Raw genomic sequence first — 17,327 nt, forward strand, 5'->3', positions numbered from 1 at the left:
GCCTTTTTTTTTTTTCTTTTTTCTTTTTTAGCCTGACTTTTTTCTTGTGCCAGATTTTTTTTTTTTTTTTTTTTTGCCTGACTTTTTTTTTGTTTTTCTTATGCCGGATTTTTTTTTTCTTTTTGCCTTACTTTTTTTGTTTTTTTTATTTTTGTTCAATTTTATTTTTGTTCAATTCATGAAAAGAAACTGTTGAAATACGTTGGGGAAAAGAAGTTGAAAAGTTGAAAAATGGAGATAAAAGGTTTCTTCCCCAACAACAATCTCCTATGTCTGTGTGTCTGTCTGTCTGTCTGTGTTTCCACACATTTGTGCACAGTCTCGACAGTGATGAGACACTAGGACCCAGGAGCATGTGAAGTCTCTCCTCCTCCTCCTCCTCCTCTGCTGTGATGAGCTGCTGCTGGCTGACATGTGGGGAGAAGAGCTGCTCCGCTGCTGAAGAAGCAGGACCACAATCATCATCATCGTCATCCGGTAAGAGGCCCAATACAACTACTTCACATGCAGGTGTGTGTGTGTGTGTGTGTGTGCGTGTGAGTGAGTGAAGTGAAGCAGGGAGAAAGTTTTTGTTATACATACAGAGTTACTTTAATATTAATAGTTAATGTGTGTGTGTGTGTGTGTGTGTATGTAAATATATGTACATGTATATGAATTCCTTATTAAAATTTTAAGACCAGTTGAAAAATTACATTTTGCACTATTAAAATGCAAAAAGAAGAAATGGGAGTGAGATCAAAAAACAAATTTGAGTAAGTAATTTATTAACCATTAAACTGAAAGCTGTTTATTTGCTGATCAAACGACCACAACCTTTAAAAACCTAAATCTTATCTGTCGGGCATCCACACTGTCCGGTATCCACACTGTCAGGTATCCATTCTGTCATGACCGCCTGATGGCAAAGGCAGAAAAGCTTTCTCTCTTTGAACGCGGTCGGATTGTTGAGCTGAATCTCGCAGCGTGCCGTTGCTGCTGAGGTCAGACGCAGTAAAACAGTCATTTTAAACTTCTTCAAAGATCCTGAGGGCGATGGAACAAAAAAAGTCAAGTGTAGACCCAGAACAATGTCACCAGCCCTGAGCCGGAGGATCCAAATGGCTGTCCGTCAAGACACCGGACGGTCCTCGGCCCAAATTAAGCTTGGTGCCAACTGCAGAACCAGAACCAGAACCATTTGTAACAAATTGTCCTTAAAGTGGAGTGAACAATGGTCCTGGATTACACCTGCGTGACAGAAGTGAACTCAGGTGTAATGGACTTTTGTTTTTAACATATTGAGTTAGTCGTCATGACTGCTCTCATTTCCCCGCAGCAGACTGACCTTCACAGCTGACCTTCATCTGCATACTTTAGAATAAAATGATAAAATGACACATATTGGTCTATAAGACGGACACGCCCATGTCTCCTGACTCTCTGTGTCCTGTTTGTTCAAAAAACTCTAAATCCATTGGATTAAAATGTGCAGTAGAAGAAAAGTCAACGAATAACAATGACATCGGTTCCCCTTGCAGGCGTTTAAGGAGCAGATTAAACAGAAAGAGTGAAGCATCATCTCCACTCCTCTTTGAGGAAGAAAGGCTTGGACAATAAAAGTGTCAATATTTGCGTAGCTCTTTGAACGCGACTGTCACCTGATTTGTAACATAAGTGAACTTTTTCATGAGGAAATGATGTCACGCCTTAGAATGATCTTATAGATGTGCGTGTGTGTACGTGTGTACGTGTGTACGTGCACCGCAGTACATGAACCTGCTGTGGTGTGAATGTGTGCAGTGTTGCCTGTAAACGCCACATTTGTCTCCAGAGACTTGGCAGCACCAGTGACAGAGTAACAGAGCAGAGCGTCAGTAAATCACACGTGTTGTTCTCGTCAGGACGGTAAATACAGACGTGAAGTGGTTCATGGAATCACACAGTTACACAACGACAGGAAACAAAGTGTTGACAACGCACACATTCACAAAGCTCAAGAAAAATGTGAGTGAGTGAGTTTGAGACCTTTGTGTGTTATGTGTCAAGTATAACATTTATCAATATTTATTTATCAGTTAGTTTTAAACCACTTTCCTGTTGTTTGTTTCTGAAACGTTGCACAGTTTTCTTTTCTCAGAAACGTCTGCGTTATCCAAACCTCGTCATCAGTGTAGATTTTGCTGTGGTTACGTCACTAAAATCAATCCAATAGCAACAGTCTCTGTTTTCTTCTCTCAAATGTGACTCCAGCTCTTATTATTATTGAAAATGAAACATGTGACAAATCGGATCTGCAAGAAAACTAAAGTTTGTGTGTTTGGTGAAAGAAGAGAAGAAAGCTGACGAACTGCAGAAGACTGATGATGATGATGACTGTTTTCAGCTTTCATAGCATCATCATCATCATCATCATCCGTGTGCACTCACACACGGGGGTAATGGGGTCTTTCTGGACTCTGATTTGCTCTCGCTGGACTTTGGGCAAATCTTAACCTTTTCTTTCTTTTTGAAAACGTCTGCAGCTCCTTTATCACGTACGTGGTCTTTCCCCGGCCACACGGTTGTGTAGTGGTTAGCACTCTTGCCTTTGCAGCAAGAGGACCCGGGTTTGATCCCCAGTTGGAACAGGGGTGTTTCTGTTTCTAATGAATGGATGAATGGTCTTCCCCTTGTTTTCCTCCAGTTAGTCTCTCCCTCCTCCCACTTTGACCAGAAAGGACCCAAACCCCCAGCCTTCAGAATCTGGTCCACATGTTAATGATGGTTTTGAAGGTCGACGTCAGGTCGACGTCATGCAGCGGTTTGTCTCCAGCATTAACTCTTGTGTTTGCATGTAACTCTCTTCATACACTGAACTGTATAAATATGGTAGAGGTCGTCCAGAGTCTTCATCAGCACGTTATGAATCTTTGGCTGCTGTTACACACACGTGTCTCACTGGGGTTTGGAGAGATTGTGGATTAGCAGCTATCAGGTGACACAGGTGACACACACACACACACACACACTGGTCCAGTCCAGCTGAGGATCTTTAGGAATGCCAAAAAACTGTCAAGTGTCAAGAAATGAGTGCTCGGTGCCACAGGATTCCTTCTGTCTACAGATTATTAATGAGGCCACTTAAGTTATGGAGCTCCTTTTCTACTCTTTGAATAAATTCCACTGTTTTCTGTGGCTGATCATTTCTTAGATCTTGCATTTTCACCAGCACTGTTAAAGGTTGTGGGTTTGATTGCTGGTGTCCCGGGGTAAGTGACCACGTTGCTCCTGTCTGTGTGCAGGCAGCGTGTGAATGTGTCTGAAAGACGAGTTGTTGTATGAAAGTTTAAATGGTGTAAATAGAAAAGCGCTGTATCCAGTGAACACCTGTGAGAATCATGTCTGTTGCTTGTGAACTAGGAAAAGGTTAGTTTTGACTTTATAGTTGGAATTGGATCAAGGTCAATTGTTGTGTCGGTCTTTCAGCATCTTCCCTCATTCTATGAGGTAGGAATTCAACCCTTTGTTTTTTTTAGAATAGAATAACCCCCCCCCCCCCCCCCCCCCCCCAGTGGAGGATAAAGCAGTAGATAAACCTTGTTTAGCAGTTGTTGACAACACACTCACACAGCTCATCCTCACTGTGCTTCTCAGCGTCTCCTGGCTCCGTTTATTGACCTCATTTAGTTTCAACTCACACGTCTTCTTTAGGTCGACTCCTCGTAAACAGTCTGTTGTTAAACAGGATAAAAGAACTGTGTTTGGCTGAGGTTCTCTCCACTGACTCGTCATGTATGTCCATGTATGTTGAACCCAGCACTTCTCCTGTCTCCGCTGACCAGCAGCTTTTTTTCCACATTGTGTGCAGATCTCTCAGCCTTTTTCGAGGGAAATCTGCAATAACATGGAAATCATTTCACTGCATTAACGTTTTCTTTTTTATCAGCTAGTCAGATAGCTCATTTCTAGGACGGCGTATTATGTATAAAATGATTTGCCACTTATAATCTCATTAATCTGCAACTTTTTTTCTCAAAATATTTTTTTTTCTTTGTTGTATCCTTAAAGGTAATGAAGGCTTGACTTTGATTCAACAGACCTTGCTGTTGTCGGTTTGTTCTGCAGTGTGTTTAATTTTTAACATTGAAATGTTCACTAAAACATTTGTATTTTATCTGTGAGGCAATTGTTTATTTAAAAAAGATAAAGTCATTCCAATGTGGTTTAGACATTCACAATTATCTTCTGTGCTGACATATGATACCTAATTTAAAGGATTTTCTTTGGACTTAACTGAATCATTAACTAAATTAGATGCATTTAGAGGGAAACTAAAAACATTACATTACAAACATTTTCTTTTTTTCTTCCCCCAGCTTCTCTATCTGTCTCCATTTAAACGCAGCCCTGAAGCATCATGGGAGGCGTGGCGTTGGACTTGGATGCAGGAGCGGTGAAGGCACCAGATGGCGGGTGGGGCTGGGCGGTGCTGGCCGGCTGTTTTGTCATCACAGGTTTCTCATACGCGTTCCCAAAAGCAGTCAGTGTCTTTTTCAAAGACCTGATCCGGGATTTTGGGGTGGGATACAGCGACACGGCCTGGATCTCCTCCATACTGCTGGCCATGCTCTACGGCACAGGTACATCACAGTATTCCAAAACTTTGTATTAAACTATTATAAATAAGCAGTGAAGAGGAAGGAGGGATTAATATGTATAACACATAAACTTCTGTGCTCATTTCTTTTACTTTACCTTTGTAATTTCAATTTAACTTCTAAAGCTGTCAAACACCACAAAGAAAAAAAGAGATTTTAGCCACTTAACCAAAGACTCAGCAATAGAATCTACATCAATGTAAGTCTACGATATTTTAAGAATACGTTATGTGTCTTTATCTCACTGTTAGACAGGAAAGTGAAGTTTGTAAACCACTATAGAGTAAATCAGTGATTTTACATCACAGCACACAGGAGTTGATCCTCTGCTGCCTCCATCACTAAGTTCAAATGTGTTACTTTGTGACTTCAGTATTTGACATCCTCCCTTCTGATTTACATCAGTGACACAAAGTGACCACACGAGGCAGCAGAAGACCAGCAGCTCCCGTCTCCCCACGAGCTAAAATCACTCATTTTCTCTATGGACTTTGGTGGGGGGGGGCCACACGGTGGTGTAGTGGTTAGCACTCTCGCCTTGCAGCGAGAAGACCCGGGTTCGAGCCCCGGTTGGAACAAGGGCCTTTCTGCATGGAGTTTGCATGTTCTCCCCGTGTGTGCGTGGGTTCTCTCCGGGTTCTCCGTCTTCCTCCCACAGTCCAAAAACATGCAATGTGGGGATAGGTAAATTGGACACTCTAAATTGACCATAGGAGTGAGTGTGAGAGTGAATGGTTGTTTGTCTCTATCTGTGTGTGGCCCTGCGATGGACTGGCGAACTGTCCAGGGTGTACCCCGCCTATCGCCCCATGTAGCTGAGATTGGCACAGCACCCCCGCGACCCTCTGGTGGTAGATGATGACTGACTGACTTTGGTGTGGGAGATTTTTCTTTTGTTAAGTGGCTAAAAACCTTGTACACACCTGAAGTTTCCCTTTAAATAGCTCCATATTATTTCAGAAACACTTTATCCAGTCACAAAGACACACACAGCTGACCCAGGTCATTGCACCCTGTCCAGGTCCTGCGTGCAGCGTGCTGGTGAACCGTTTCGGCTGTCGTCCAGTGATGATGGTTGGAGGCCTCTTCGCCTCTCTGGGAATGATCCTTGCCTCCTTCTCCACCAGCATCATCCACATCTACCTCTCGACTGGGGTTATTACAGGTCAGACTGTCAGAGTACTTCTGACTTATCCTCAGTGAAATCACAGCATCGCTCACACGTGTTATCAGACATAAGATCAACACTCCAGAGGTGTTCTAATGAATGACCAAGCATTGTGTGTTTTTTTATTTAAATGTTCTTTACTATATTGTGATAGAAACAGTGGACAGTCCATCACAGGGCCACACAGAGACAAACACAGATCGTGACCCCTGGTCTTTTCGGCAACAGCCCTAAATCTGCACCAAGTGTGTGGCTATTCACAATCTTACCTGATCATTTTATGTTTTATTCTAGCTGCTCTTTGTTATTTTATGTCTAATTTTGACTAAAAAACAGTAGCCTAGCATTAGCTAACATTTCAGTGTTGCTTTACAGAAAACAGTAGCCTAGCATTAGCTAACATTAGCTAACATTTCAGTGTTGCTTTACAGAAAACAGTAGCCTAGCATTAGCTAACATTTCAGTGTTGCGTTACAGAAAACATTAGCCTAGTGTTAGCTAACATCTCAGTGTTGCTTTACAGAAACAGTAGCCTAGTGTTAGCTAACATTTCAGTGTTGCTTTACAGAAAACAGTAGCCTAGCATTAGCTAACATTTCAGTGTTGCTTTACAGAAAACAGTAGCCTAGTGTTAGCTAACATTTTAGTGTTGCTTTACAGAAAACAGTAGCCTAGCATAAGCTAACATTTCAGTGTTGCTTTACAGAAAACAGTAGCCTAGCATTAGCTAACATTAGCTAACATTTCAGTGTTGCTTTACAGAAAACAGTAGCCCAATGTTAGCTAACATTTTAGTGTTGCTTTACAGAAAACAGTAGCCTAGTGTTAGCTAACATCTCAGTGTTGCTTTACAGAAAACAGTAGCCTAGTGTTAGCTAACATTTCAGTGTTGCTTTACAGAAAACAGTAGCCTAGCGTTAGCTAACATTTCAGTGTTGCTTTACAGAAAACAGTAGCCTAGTGTTAGCTAACATTTCAGTGTTGCTTTACAGAAAACAGTAGCCTAGTGTTAGCTAACATTTCAGCGTTGCTTTACAGAAAACGCCATCTTGTGCCATCATGTTTCTACAGCAGCCAGAGCATGATACGTTATTTCACATTGAAGCATTGGTGGTATAGGATTAAATGTAAATGTAAAGCAATGTAAAACAAATGTTTCTCTGATGCAGGTCTTGGGTTAGCCCTGAACTTTCAGCCATCGCTGATTATGCTCAATCGCTACTTCAGTGAGAAGCGTCCATTGGCCAATGGGCTATCAGCAGCAGGAAGTCCTGTGGCACTTTGCTGCTTATCTCCACTGGGTCAGGTCCTCCAGTACCACTATGGATGGCGGGGGGGCTTCCTCATCTTGGGTGGCATTTTACTAAACTGCTGTGTATGTGGGGCCTTGATGAAGCCGCTAGTCGCCCCCAAAACCCATCAGGCCAATGATGTGGAACAGAAGAAGGAAGAGGGAGCAGAGGAGAAGAAGAAGCCCAAGGCCAAACTGCTGGACTTCTCCGTCTTCAAAGACCGGGCTTTTGTCATCTACACTGTATCAGCGTCCATCATGGTGCTGGGGCTGTTTGTGCCTCCAGTGTTTTTTGTGAGCTATGCTAAGGAGCTGGGGAACGAGGACACCAAGTCAGCTCTGCTGCTCACGATCCTGGGCTTTGTTGACATTTTTGCCCGGCCTACGTGTGGTGTGATTGCCGGACTGAATTGGGTTCGGCCTCGCTGCGTGTACCTTTTCAGCTTTGCTATGATCTTCAATGGAGTCACTGACCTGATCGGGTCTCAGGTTTGTGAAATCTTGCTCCTAATGAACAGGAAAGAAAATGTTTGTATAAAATCCTGTGGGTTCCATCACGATTTAATTTGTCCCAGGCCAAGGACTACGCATCCCTGGTGGTATTCGCAATCTTCTTTGGCATCTCCTATGGGATGGTAGGAGCGCTGCAGTTTGAAGTTCTCATGGAAATAGTTGGCACAAAGAAGTTCTCCAGTGCCATCGGCCTGGTCCTGCTCATGGAGGCCATAGCTGTGCTGGTGGGGCCACCTTGTGCAGGTTAGTACGTGTCACAACTACAACATTACATTATTATACAGTTCTAGCACGGCTCGGCTTGGCTCAATTTTTGCTTTGCCATTAGGGATTGAACCTGGTTACCGGGGCTTTTTTTCATGAATGCATCATTTCAGCCAATTAAAAACAAAAATGCTTCCAATTGTAATCCATAAAATACAATTGCCTTGCATCAGAGAAAAGTTTCAGTACATAACCTTTGCATGGCTGTAGCAGAAAATATAATATTATCCTCTCAGCGTCTCTTTAAATGAGCATTTACAGCCTCTATTATAACCAGTTTTTCTTTGATTCTGTTTCTGTCTCTTTCTTCCGTCTCAGGTCGGCTTCTCGACGCCACCGGCAACTACATGTTTGTCTTCCTGCTGGCGGGAACCGAGGTTGTCATCTCAGCCGTGGTTCTGGCCACTTGCAACTTCATCTGTATCTCTAAGAAGTCTTCAGTGCTGGCGGACGGCCTCGAGGATGGCACGATGACGAGCGACGCCGAGACAGAGGCGCCAGGCAAAGCTGCAGAACCCAGCCACCAGGAGGAGGAAGGAGCGAGAGGGGAGAAGGAGAAGGAGAAGGAGATGAAAAGGGAAAAGCAGGAAGAGAAAGTAGGTGAGGTCAGGCCAGACAGTGTTACAGTGAACTCACAGGAAGTAGAAAACTTCCTGAAAGAGTCACAACAGAATGGTGACGTTGCCACCAGTCCTGAAACATGCCTGTGAGCAGACAAGGTTTTTAAAAAACAGTGTATTTTGAAGTGGTTTGTTGTGCTTCTGTGTTTGTCAGGGAGTTTTCAGCATCACTGCCACATTAACAAGAATTTATGTTTTATATTGTGGTGGTTCATACGTCTTGTGTATATAGCTAATGTTACAATTCAATAGGTGAATTTTGATGTAGCCACTGGCAAATAAAGGTGACCAATATCCTGTTTTCTTGGTTTCAACTAAGGGGAAATTAGCTTTGAGCTATATTTGGTGCAATAATAGTATTACATTACGCATTGTTCTTACAAAGAAAGCACAAAAGTAATATTACTACTTCTATTGCTGCTGTTACTACTCATAATAATAATAATAATAATAATAATAATAATAATGAGTTTATCAAGGTTACATGAAAGTAGAAACAAAATCATAAAGAAGATATATTGTATTTTATCACTCAGAGCATTTAAATACTGTATGTTTATACACTGTAAAAAGGAAATGGTTGAAAACTAATTGAAATGGTTGAAAGCTAGTTTTGAACTAAGTTCAAAACTATTTATATATCTAAAGATATCTGAAGATATCAAGAGTTCTTAAAAATGTTAAAATGTGTGTGGGGGGGGGTTTCAGCCACTTAGTTTGCTCATGTCTTGCTCTGATTTTTAATAACCTAAGGATTAAACTCAACATGTGATCCTGTCTGCTGCCTGCTTTTAATTAAACTGGATGATCCGACATTGTCAGTAATCTGCTGTGAACGCTGAGCTCAGCACAACAGCACATGCTCATGTCCCAGAGTTCAGCAAAACCAAAACATTCACCACAAGCAGTTCACTGTGATACAATTACAGATATTGTCATTTAATGCTGGTGTGACGTGGTCGTAACAATCACTGCCATTATGGTATAGAGGGAGAGGACGCCGTTATCTGTTCCACTGCAGTTCAATAACACAAGGCAGCGCTGGTTGAAATGTTGCTTTGTTGCCATGAACATGTGACTGTGTCTCACATAAACTGTTATTTACGGATTATTAGGCACGGCCAGTATAAAGTATCTCCAAATTCATGTTGCTTAAAGGCTTTGTATTGTCTGTACTTAATATGTGTATGTTTGAATAAAACAATATGAAAGGACATTTTGTTTATTTGTTTACATAAAAACAACAATGCATATCTTTAAGATCTCATCGTTGTATTGGTTAATTTTTTTTTGGCAGAATCCCATGTTGTTATGCTTCATCTTATTTTAAAGCTAGAATATAGTAAATGTTGAATTGAAGCTTAAAAATTATATCACAATTCAAATTGTGATATATGTCAGGAAAAATTCCAATTAGACTTTTTACCCGAATTGTTCAGCACTTATGAGGTCAAATATTTTCGAATTAAATGTTCTGGTTGTGTTAAACTTCAATTATATTCTAGATGTACGATCATGTATAAATCTAGACGTATATTTGTAGATTATGAAGCTCTGCCATAAAGATTTTTAGTTAAAATGTATTCCACCAGTGACCTGTGGGGGGCAGCAATACGCCTTCGCTTAGTATAGTCTACCGCAAATGTATACAGAGGAGAAAGAAGAATATAGCTATGGATTATGGGTAATTTTCCGAGTAGAGAATCTGGCGCACCGGCAGTTCTGCGTGTAAACTGTACACACTCCGTGCTGGACTCTGAATCCACGTGAGTTTCCTCGTGGGCTTAATGTGGTTCAGATTTCCCGAGACTGCGCTCGCGACAGGACTCCGCGAGCGGTTCTCTCCACATCTCACACTGTTGCAGGTGAAACGACGAGTTTATTTGTGCATTTCTCGACAGTAACAGCAGCTCGTGCGTGAGCTGCGCGGACACGCTGTCGTTAGAGGAGCAAACGTGTGACACACTTTCTGTCAAACTCGTTACAGTTGCGCTGCACTGCTCTGTCACGTGCTTTGATGTGTTTGCTAGCTACCTAGCTAGCTAGCTGGCTAACAGCACAGCAGAGATGCAACACAGCGGGTAAATGCTAACATGTACTGAGGCAGAAAAGAAGAAACGCTCACGTTTAACGTTCCAAACACACGTTTAACACACTAGACTCACGACATGTTGTGTCTAATGACATTTTTTAAGTTGCTATATTTTGGTATTTTGCTCGAACACACAATACAGTAACATTTACTTACATGACAACATATAAACCAGTAGTCACTTCAGACATTTTGGTTGAGTTCATGCATCAATGCTGGCTTGAGACTAACACACTGGTTGAAATGTGATGATATAACATGTAATTAAGAACATTTACACAAATGCACTGTTGTGCTAAGTTCCTCTTATGCCATGTCATTGACTTGTTTTATAAGTAGGAATATTTTAGTTTGCACTCAGTCCTGAGTCACATCAAATACAAAACTATCATGACCCAGTTTTTCTTCATTCTCGGAGAACTAATTGGAAAAACAAGAAATTGTGATGTTTTTTGTGAGGACTGCTAAAATAACTGAAATTCTGTTACTAAATAGTGATTTGATGGTCTTCTGAATATAAGTACATTTCTTAACTTAAATAGATGGACATATAAACTATACACAAACTACACAAACATACGCACGCAAAGGATTATATAATACTTTATTCATAAAACAGTATTTTACTAAATGTTGTCTCCTGTCCTGATGTTCATACTACTGAAATGTCAGTCATAAGGTCTTATATGTGTACATATGATTCATGACAGTGAGCACTGAGTAAAAAGCTGAGCGACGCCTGTAGAATGAGCTCAGTGTGGTTTGTAGTGGGTGAACTATGAATGAGAGAATAAACAAACACATTTTCAAATCCTCTTATAATATTCCTTGCTGCTCTAGATCTCCTTTCAGGTCATGTCTTGTTATTCGGTTGGATTTCAAAACCCTGTCAGTAGAGCAGGAGCAAAATTAGAAAAATGATGGCACTCTTTCCCTTAATCTGTCCAGCTTTTCTTGTGTTGTCTTGCTGGAAACCATATTTTTTGTATAATCATTAATCTTGTGGTTTCTTGTGCAGTGATGGCAAAGCTCCAGGGCTTTGAGTTCTGGAGGAAGACGCTGAAAGAGGCCCAGTTCGTGGTGGCACCCATGGTGGACCAGAGTGAGCTGGCCTGGCGCCTGCTGAGCCGCCGACATGGTGCTCAGCTCTGTTACACTCCCATGCTGCATGCTCAGGTGTTTGTCCGTGATGCCAACTACAGGAGGGAGAACCTCTACAATGAGGTTTGTGAGGAGGACAGACCTCTCATCACGCAGGTGAGACTCTACACCACCACTGGCAAGATGTTTCACAGTTTGTGAAAGTGGCTGTAAGCCAAAGAGTTTGTCCTCTTCCCACATTATACAGTGCCCTCCTATATTATTGGAACAGTGAGGCCAATTCCTTTATTTTTGCCATAGACTGATAACATTTGGGTTTGACATCAAAAGCTGAACATGAGACATAAGATGAACATTTCAGCTTTTACTTCCAGGTATTTACATCTGATACACAACATAGAAGATAGTACCTTTTTTTTGAACCCACATATTTTTCATGTGAGCAAAAGTATTGGAACATGTGACTGACAGGTGTGTTGTGTTGCCCAGGTGTGTTCTATTTCATTGTTTACAAGTATCGTCCAGCATATTTTTCATTTAGGATAATCCCATGGAATTTGATCATTTACACTGTGGCTGCATTTATTTTCAATATCAATGAATCTGTCAATAATTGTTTTGAATGGTTGTTTTACCAAGGCAATAGTGTACAATATCAGTCAGTGACATGTTCCTCAAACCTCAAATGTTTCTTTCACTCACCAAAGATGTTCAGTTTTTTGTTAATGATGAGCAAAGAAACCAGAAAAGTCACATTTAGGAAAATGAAACTAATTAATAAAGTATCAACATTTCATTCAGGAATTCTACCAATTGTTGCAGCCCTGTTGCACATGTAATATTCTTTCCCTCGTGTAACGTTGGGTGTAAACCAGTGTTCCCTTTTGCTGTGTGTCAGTTTTGTGCCAATGATCCAGAGGTGTTCCTCAAGGCGGCGCTGCTGGCGCAGGACTACTGTGACGCCATCGACCTCAACCTAGGCTGTCCTCAGATGATAGCCAAGAGAGGTAAAAACACTCGTAACAGAAAGCAATCAAACGTTTAACTCTGTATCAGGAAAGAAAGAGCTGTCAGCTTTGTGTATGTCAGAGAACTAACCAGGTCTGATGCTTGTTTACAAGGACACTATGGAGTCTTCTTACAAGATGAATGGGAGCTGCTGGAGAAAATGGGTAAGTCCTCTGATGTTTAGGTTAAGTAAACATGACAGAAATGTAATCAAAGACCCTCAAATTCATAACTGTTGTCCTCACACTGCAGTTTTTTCTCTGTTGATGTATTATTCTATTCTCTTGTCCCGTCTTAAACTGCTGCTTTTGTTTTGTAGTCAAGTTAGCCAACGAAAAGCTCTCGGTGCCCATCACATGCAAGATCCGTGTGTTCAAGGAGATTGACAAGACGGTGTCCTATGCCCAGATGCTGGAGAAAGCTGGATGTCAGGTAAAAATCTCTTCCTTTAACGCTCTTTTCTACCTTTTCTCTTATGATTCACCCCCCCACCTTACAATGATGATACTGCATCACCTGTTTTTAGTTTTGTTGTGTAAACCTTTGCTTTTTATTCTTTAACTCTGTTTATTAGGCATGGTAATGATAAAAAGAAATACTGCGTCTGTACTTTGTTGTTGGTTCCGTTCTCTGTTATTATTACAAATGTTAGACTTGTTTGTTTTTTTCTGAGTGTTTATTTATAGATAATAAAATAATTCAAGTATTTTCCACACAAAGCAACCACATCAAACACAGCAATAAATAAATGAATAAAAGAAGATGGGTATAAAACATAAAACATAAAAAAAAAAAGATCTAAAAATGCACCATAAAATACCCTTAAATGATTTAAAATATATTGCACAGCCAGGGACATCAGTGCATCTACTCTCAGTGAAAAGTTTGCTTTAAATGCAGTTTCAGGAAAATGTGGAAAGTTTGACCCTTTTCGTTCCCAGCTGCTGACAGTGCATGGCAGAACCAAAGATCAGAAAGGTGCGATGACTGGTATCGCCAGCTGGGAGCACATCAAGGCAGTGCAGTGAGCTACCACCACTTTGTATTTACTCCCAATGTTTGTAGATGTTTCCTATAGTTTCAACTCATTCATTCTATGCCACATCATTTTTCTCACAGTGCTGGACGTCATCTCTGTCCTCCTGATACAGTTTGATGTGCTTTTTCTTCCAGGAAGTCTCTTAATATTCCAGTGTTTGCTAACGGCAACATTCAGCACCTGAGTGATGTGGAGCGATGCATTCAGGACACAGGGGTTCAGGGAGTTATGAGTGCAGGTGTGTTGCAGTGTTTTTGTTTGTGGCACATTTTTAATGAATGCTGTATTTGTAGATTATAATGCAGTGTCTTTTTTGGCAACATTTTAGAGGGGAATCTTCACAACCCCGCACTGTTCGAGGGTTGCAGCCCCCCAGTGTGGGAGATGGCTGAGGAGTACCTGGAGCTGGTGAAGCAGTATCCTCCCTGCACTCTGTCCTATGTACGAGCCCACCTCTTCAAGCTCTGGCACCACACGTATGTCTGTCTGCCCCCGTCTGTCTGTGTGTGTGTGTGTGTGTCTTTGTTCGTACTTGGATTTTACTGACCAGCCCAACTCTTAATCAGTCTGGTGGCATTTCTGTTGATGCATGGGCCAGTTACAGTCTCTAAGGTTTATTAAGCCCTGTTTACACAGAGTGGAACGGTTCGGTTTGGTATGTTTGGTGTGTGGAGATAAGCTGCCAGGGGAGGCATTACTTGAGATACTGACTATAGGCTTGCCACCAAGGCACACAGCATGGCATATTACCTAGTTAACATTAGCTAGTAACTGCCCCTTGCATTCAGAGTCACGTCGAATCAAACAACCCTCTGGCTCTGTGGTGTCCTGTGGTTGTTTGTGTTGTACAGCTGAAGAGAGTAAGAGTCATGTTTATTTATGACGCACATTTGAAACAACAGTTGAGCCAAAGGGGAAAAAAAACAATAGGAGAGGAGACAGAGTAAGAGAGAGAGATGTCACGCTGCATATTTTATAATGTAACAGATTTGCTACAATGTCTTGCAGGCTTCAGATACACCAGGACCTGAGGGAGGAGTTGGCCAAGATGAAGAACCTGGAAGGTTTGGCCGATGTCAGCAATAAACTGAGACTGCGTTGCCAGGTAACCATAATAATATTATATGGTGAAATAAAAAGCATTTGCATTTGCTAAAACTTGGAGAAACCTCAGAGAAAACAGTCAACTTGTGTTTGTGTAGGAGGAGATCGCCAAAGGAAAGGATGTGGAAGAGAAGGAGGGCAGCGGCCTGCCCCTCCCTCACTGGGTCTGCCAGCCGTACGTCAGACCAGTGTGAGTCACCGCTTTACATTCATGACCAAGTGCTATCCTCCAATACGTTCATGTTTTATCAGCATTAGTGGGAACTCGTCTTTGCAGAGATGCAAACTGTGGCGTAATTTCCTGCGCAACGTTCATCTTCTGACCATTAGCTTAGCCGTTAGCCATAAATGTTTGTAACAAATGTTACCTTTTACAGTCCTGGAACAGTTGGCACGTTTGTTACTTCACAGCGTTCACACACACACACACGTGATGCTCAATTATTGGTTTGAGAAAAATAAACACCACCACATTAGTGACAATAGGAAAGGTATTTTTTTTATTTTTGTGTGGGTTCACAAGGCTTCACAAATCCCAGGTGTACCCACTCATTTCAGCATGAAAGAGTCGATAGTGACAGGAATAATGACTGACTGCACTCTACAGGCCAAAGGAGCCAGTTGCCAATGGTAACGGCCGGAGTTCAGAGGTGAAGAAGGCCGTGTGTCAGAAGAGGGCACTGGAGGACTCTGATGGATCCACAGACACGCTCTCCAAAAACAAGCAGAAGAAAAGATCCCGCAACCCCAACAAGAACTTCTGTCCCGAGCAGAAACGTGAGTCTCAGTCAAAACTTCCTTCTCCCTCAACTACAACTAAACGTCTGACCGTGACTCTCTTCTTTCTGTCCACAAGCCAAGTACATCAAATGTGAACAGTGTGGGAACCCAAAGGTAAGACGTTTACTGTCTGGGTTTTGAGTGTGTGGCACAGTCGATGATGATGTTTGAGATAATGGTTTGTTATTAAGTTTGGATTTAAATGGAAAGGATTTCCTTTGAAGTCTTGTTGTTCTGTGAATGAAATGCTGTGTGTCATTGTGTATTTTGACCTGTGAAAAGACGGTTGTTGGGGTTTTGTTGTTCTTGATAACGTTTATTATTAATTTTCCTCTCCAGGGAAATAAGTGTGTCTTCAACCTGTGTCGAAGCTGCTGCAAGAAAAAGGCCTTCAAGGAGGTGGCAGACTGTCCAAGTCAGTACATACATGCATGCATGCATATATACAGTATATCAGGAAAGTACTGCATAAGAGTGTTAGTCTATTTGTGCTGCTCCAGGTTAGGAAAACCAAACCATGGGTTTGGGTTAGTAAATTCAATTTCTCCCAATAAACTAACTATGATTCCCTGTGATTGACAGGTCATGGACTGAGGTTCAAGACCAAGGCAGAGAAACGGAAAGCTGAGGAGGAAAATGGGAAGGAGGTCTCGGCGACAGAGACGGAGAAGAGCAGCAGCATCTCGCCACAGCCACAGCCAGAGCTGCAGGAGCAGTCAGAGGCTTCACTGCTGCTATGATCTGGACTATGACTGTTTCTACACGCACAAAGAACCCTCCTCATAATCCTGTCCTGAGCTGTCAAAGCAGCAGAGGTCGGATTAACCCGGTTAAGATTATTTGGTTCAAATGTTCATCACATTAAACATCAGTAGAGGGGGCTGTATTTTATTTTGCTTGTGATAAAACACATGCTGGGAACACATTTGTGTTGCTCTCGAGTAGAAAAGAACTGGTCAGTGTGTGCATGTAGAGTTAGCCAGTGTTTCACACACACACACACACACAGACACAGCTGCTAAACGACCTCACTGACTGACAGTGAAATGCAGACGTTGCTCAGCTCAGAAACATAAAGAAAACATATTTTTTTTATTTAATATGAATTTCCAGGATTGATAATTATATTTGGAAAGTCCTCGTGAAAACAAATGACTTCACTAATTCTGTCATTTTATTATCATTTTTATTATTTTTAAGACAAAAGATTGTAAGTGGATAAGTTTTGAACTTTATTTTGGCCAAAGTTGTTACTGAGCCACCAAAGTTTAAAGACTCGGTAACTGTTAGACTGATGGAAGAGACTGGGTCACAAATGTGATGAGAAACTATTTATTTTTTATCTTAGCCTGTAATGCATTAATGTGCCTTTTTAAATGAGAAATACCACTGCCTATTTAGACATGAACGCACCACCTGGTGTTCAGTGATGACTCCACGATCTGCCTGTAAAACATTACTTCTCTTTTTTTTCATCTTACAGCCAGAAAAGTTTGTGGCAGAAATATTGGGTGCTATTTTTTTTTTTTAACTAAAAGCGAAAAAAACTTTAAGGCTTTGATTTTTGATTCTTTTATTTGTTGTTTTTAAAGGAAGCTGAGAGACAAATAATGAAATTCCTCAGCTTGACATGGGAGCTGTTTCTGACGGTGCTTCATGTGGGAGAAACACTTAAGTTTGTGTCACTTTGTAAACGGTGCACTCGGCTGTCCCCGGAGAAAGTCGCTG

General features: G+C 41.5%; 2 protein-coding genes across 5 annotated transcripts; both read left to right on the plus strand.

The window, feature by feature from the left end:
- Positions 1-392: 392 nt before the first annotated feature.
- slc16a3a (solute carrier family 16 member 3a) lies at positions 393-9,664 on the plus strand. 3 transcript variants are annotated; one of them, XM_058652631.1, is made up of 6 exons: positions 393-477; positions 4,338-4,601; positions 5,641-5,784; positions 6,957-7,567; positions 7,654-7,834; positions 8,174-9,664. In XM_058652631.1, exons 2-6 carry the CDS (start codon positions 4,379-4,381, stop codon positions 8,563-8,565), a joined length of 1,551 nt encoding a protein of 516 aa, XP_058508614.1. In that variant the 5' UTR covers positions 393-477; positions 4,338-4,378; the 3' UTR covers positions 8,566-9,664. The 3 variants fall into 3 exon arrangements, with proteins under 3 accessions (XP_058508614.1, XP_058508615.1, XP_058508613.1); XM_058652632.1 differs by having other exon boundaries at positions 438-477; positions 4,367-4,601; XM_058652630.1 differs by lacking the exon at positions 393-477 and having other exon boundaries at positions 4,285-4,601.
- Positions 9,665-10,135: 471 nt separating this feature from the next.
- dus1l (dihydrouridine synthase 1-like (S. cerevisiae)) lies at positions 10,136-17,152 on the plus strand. Of its 2 annotated transcripts, none has more exons than XM_058653783.1 (14): positions 10,136-10,241; positions 11,586-11,824; positions 12,567-12,675; positions 12,790-12,840; positions 12,996-13,108; positions 13,618-13,700; positions 13,850-13,953; positions 14,044-14,191; positions 14,724-14,820; positions 14,918-15,009; positions 15,427-15,596; positions 15,676-15,713; positions 15,939-16,014; positions 16,182-17,152. In XM_058653783.1, exons 2-14 carry the CDS (start codon positions 11,588-11,590, stop codon positions 16,337-16,339), a joined length of 1,476 nt encoding a protein of 491 aa, XP_058509766.1. In that variant the 5' UTR covers positions 10,136-10,241; positions 11,586-11,587; the 3' UTR covers positions 16,340-17,152. The 2 variants fall into 2 exon arrangements, with proteins under 2 accessions (XP_058509766.1, XP_058509765.1); XM_058653782.1 differs by having other exon boundaries at positions 10,152-10,340.
- Positions 17,153-17,327: the final 175 nt, after the last annotated feature.

This window comes from Solea solea, chromosome 16 (genome assembly GCF_958295425.1).
Source record: "Solea solea chromosome 16, fSolSol10.1, whole genome shotgun sequence".
Lineage (NCBI taxonomy): Eukaryota > Metazoa > Chordata > Actinopteri > Pleuronectiformes > Soleidae > Solea > Solea solea.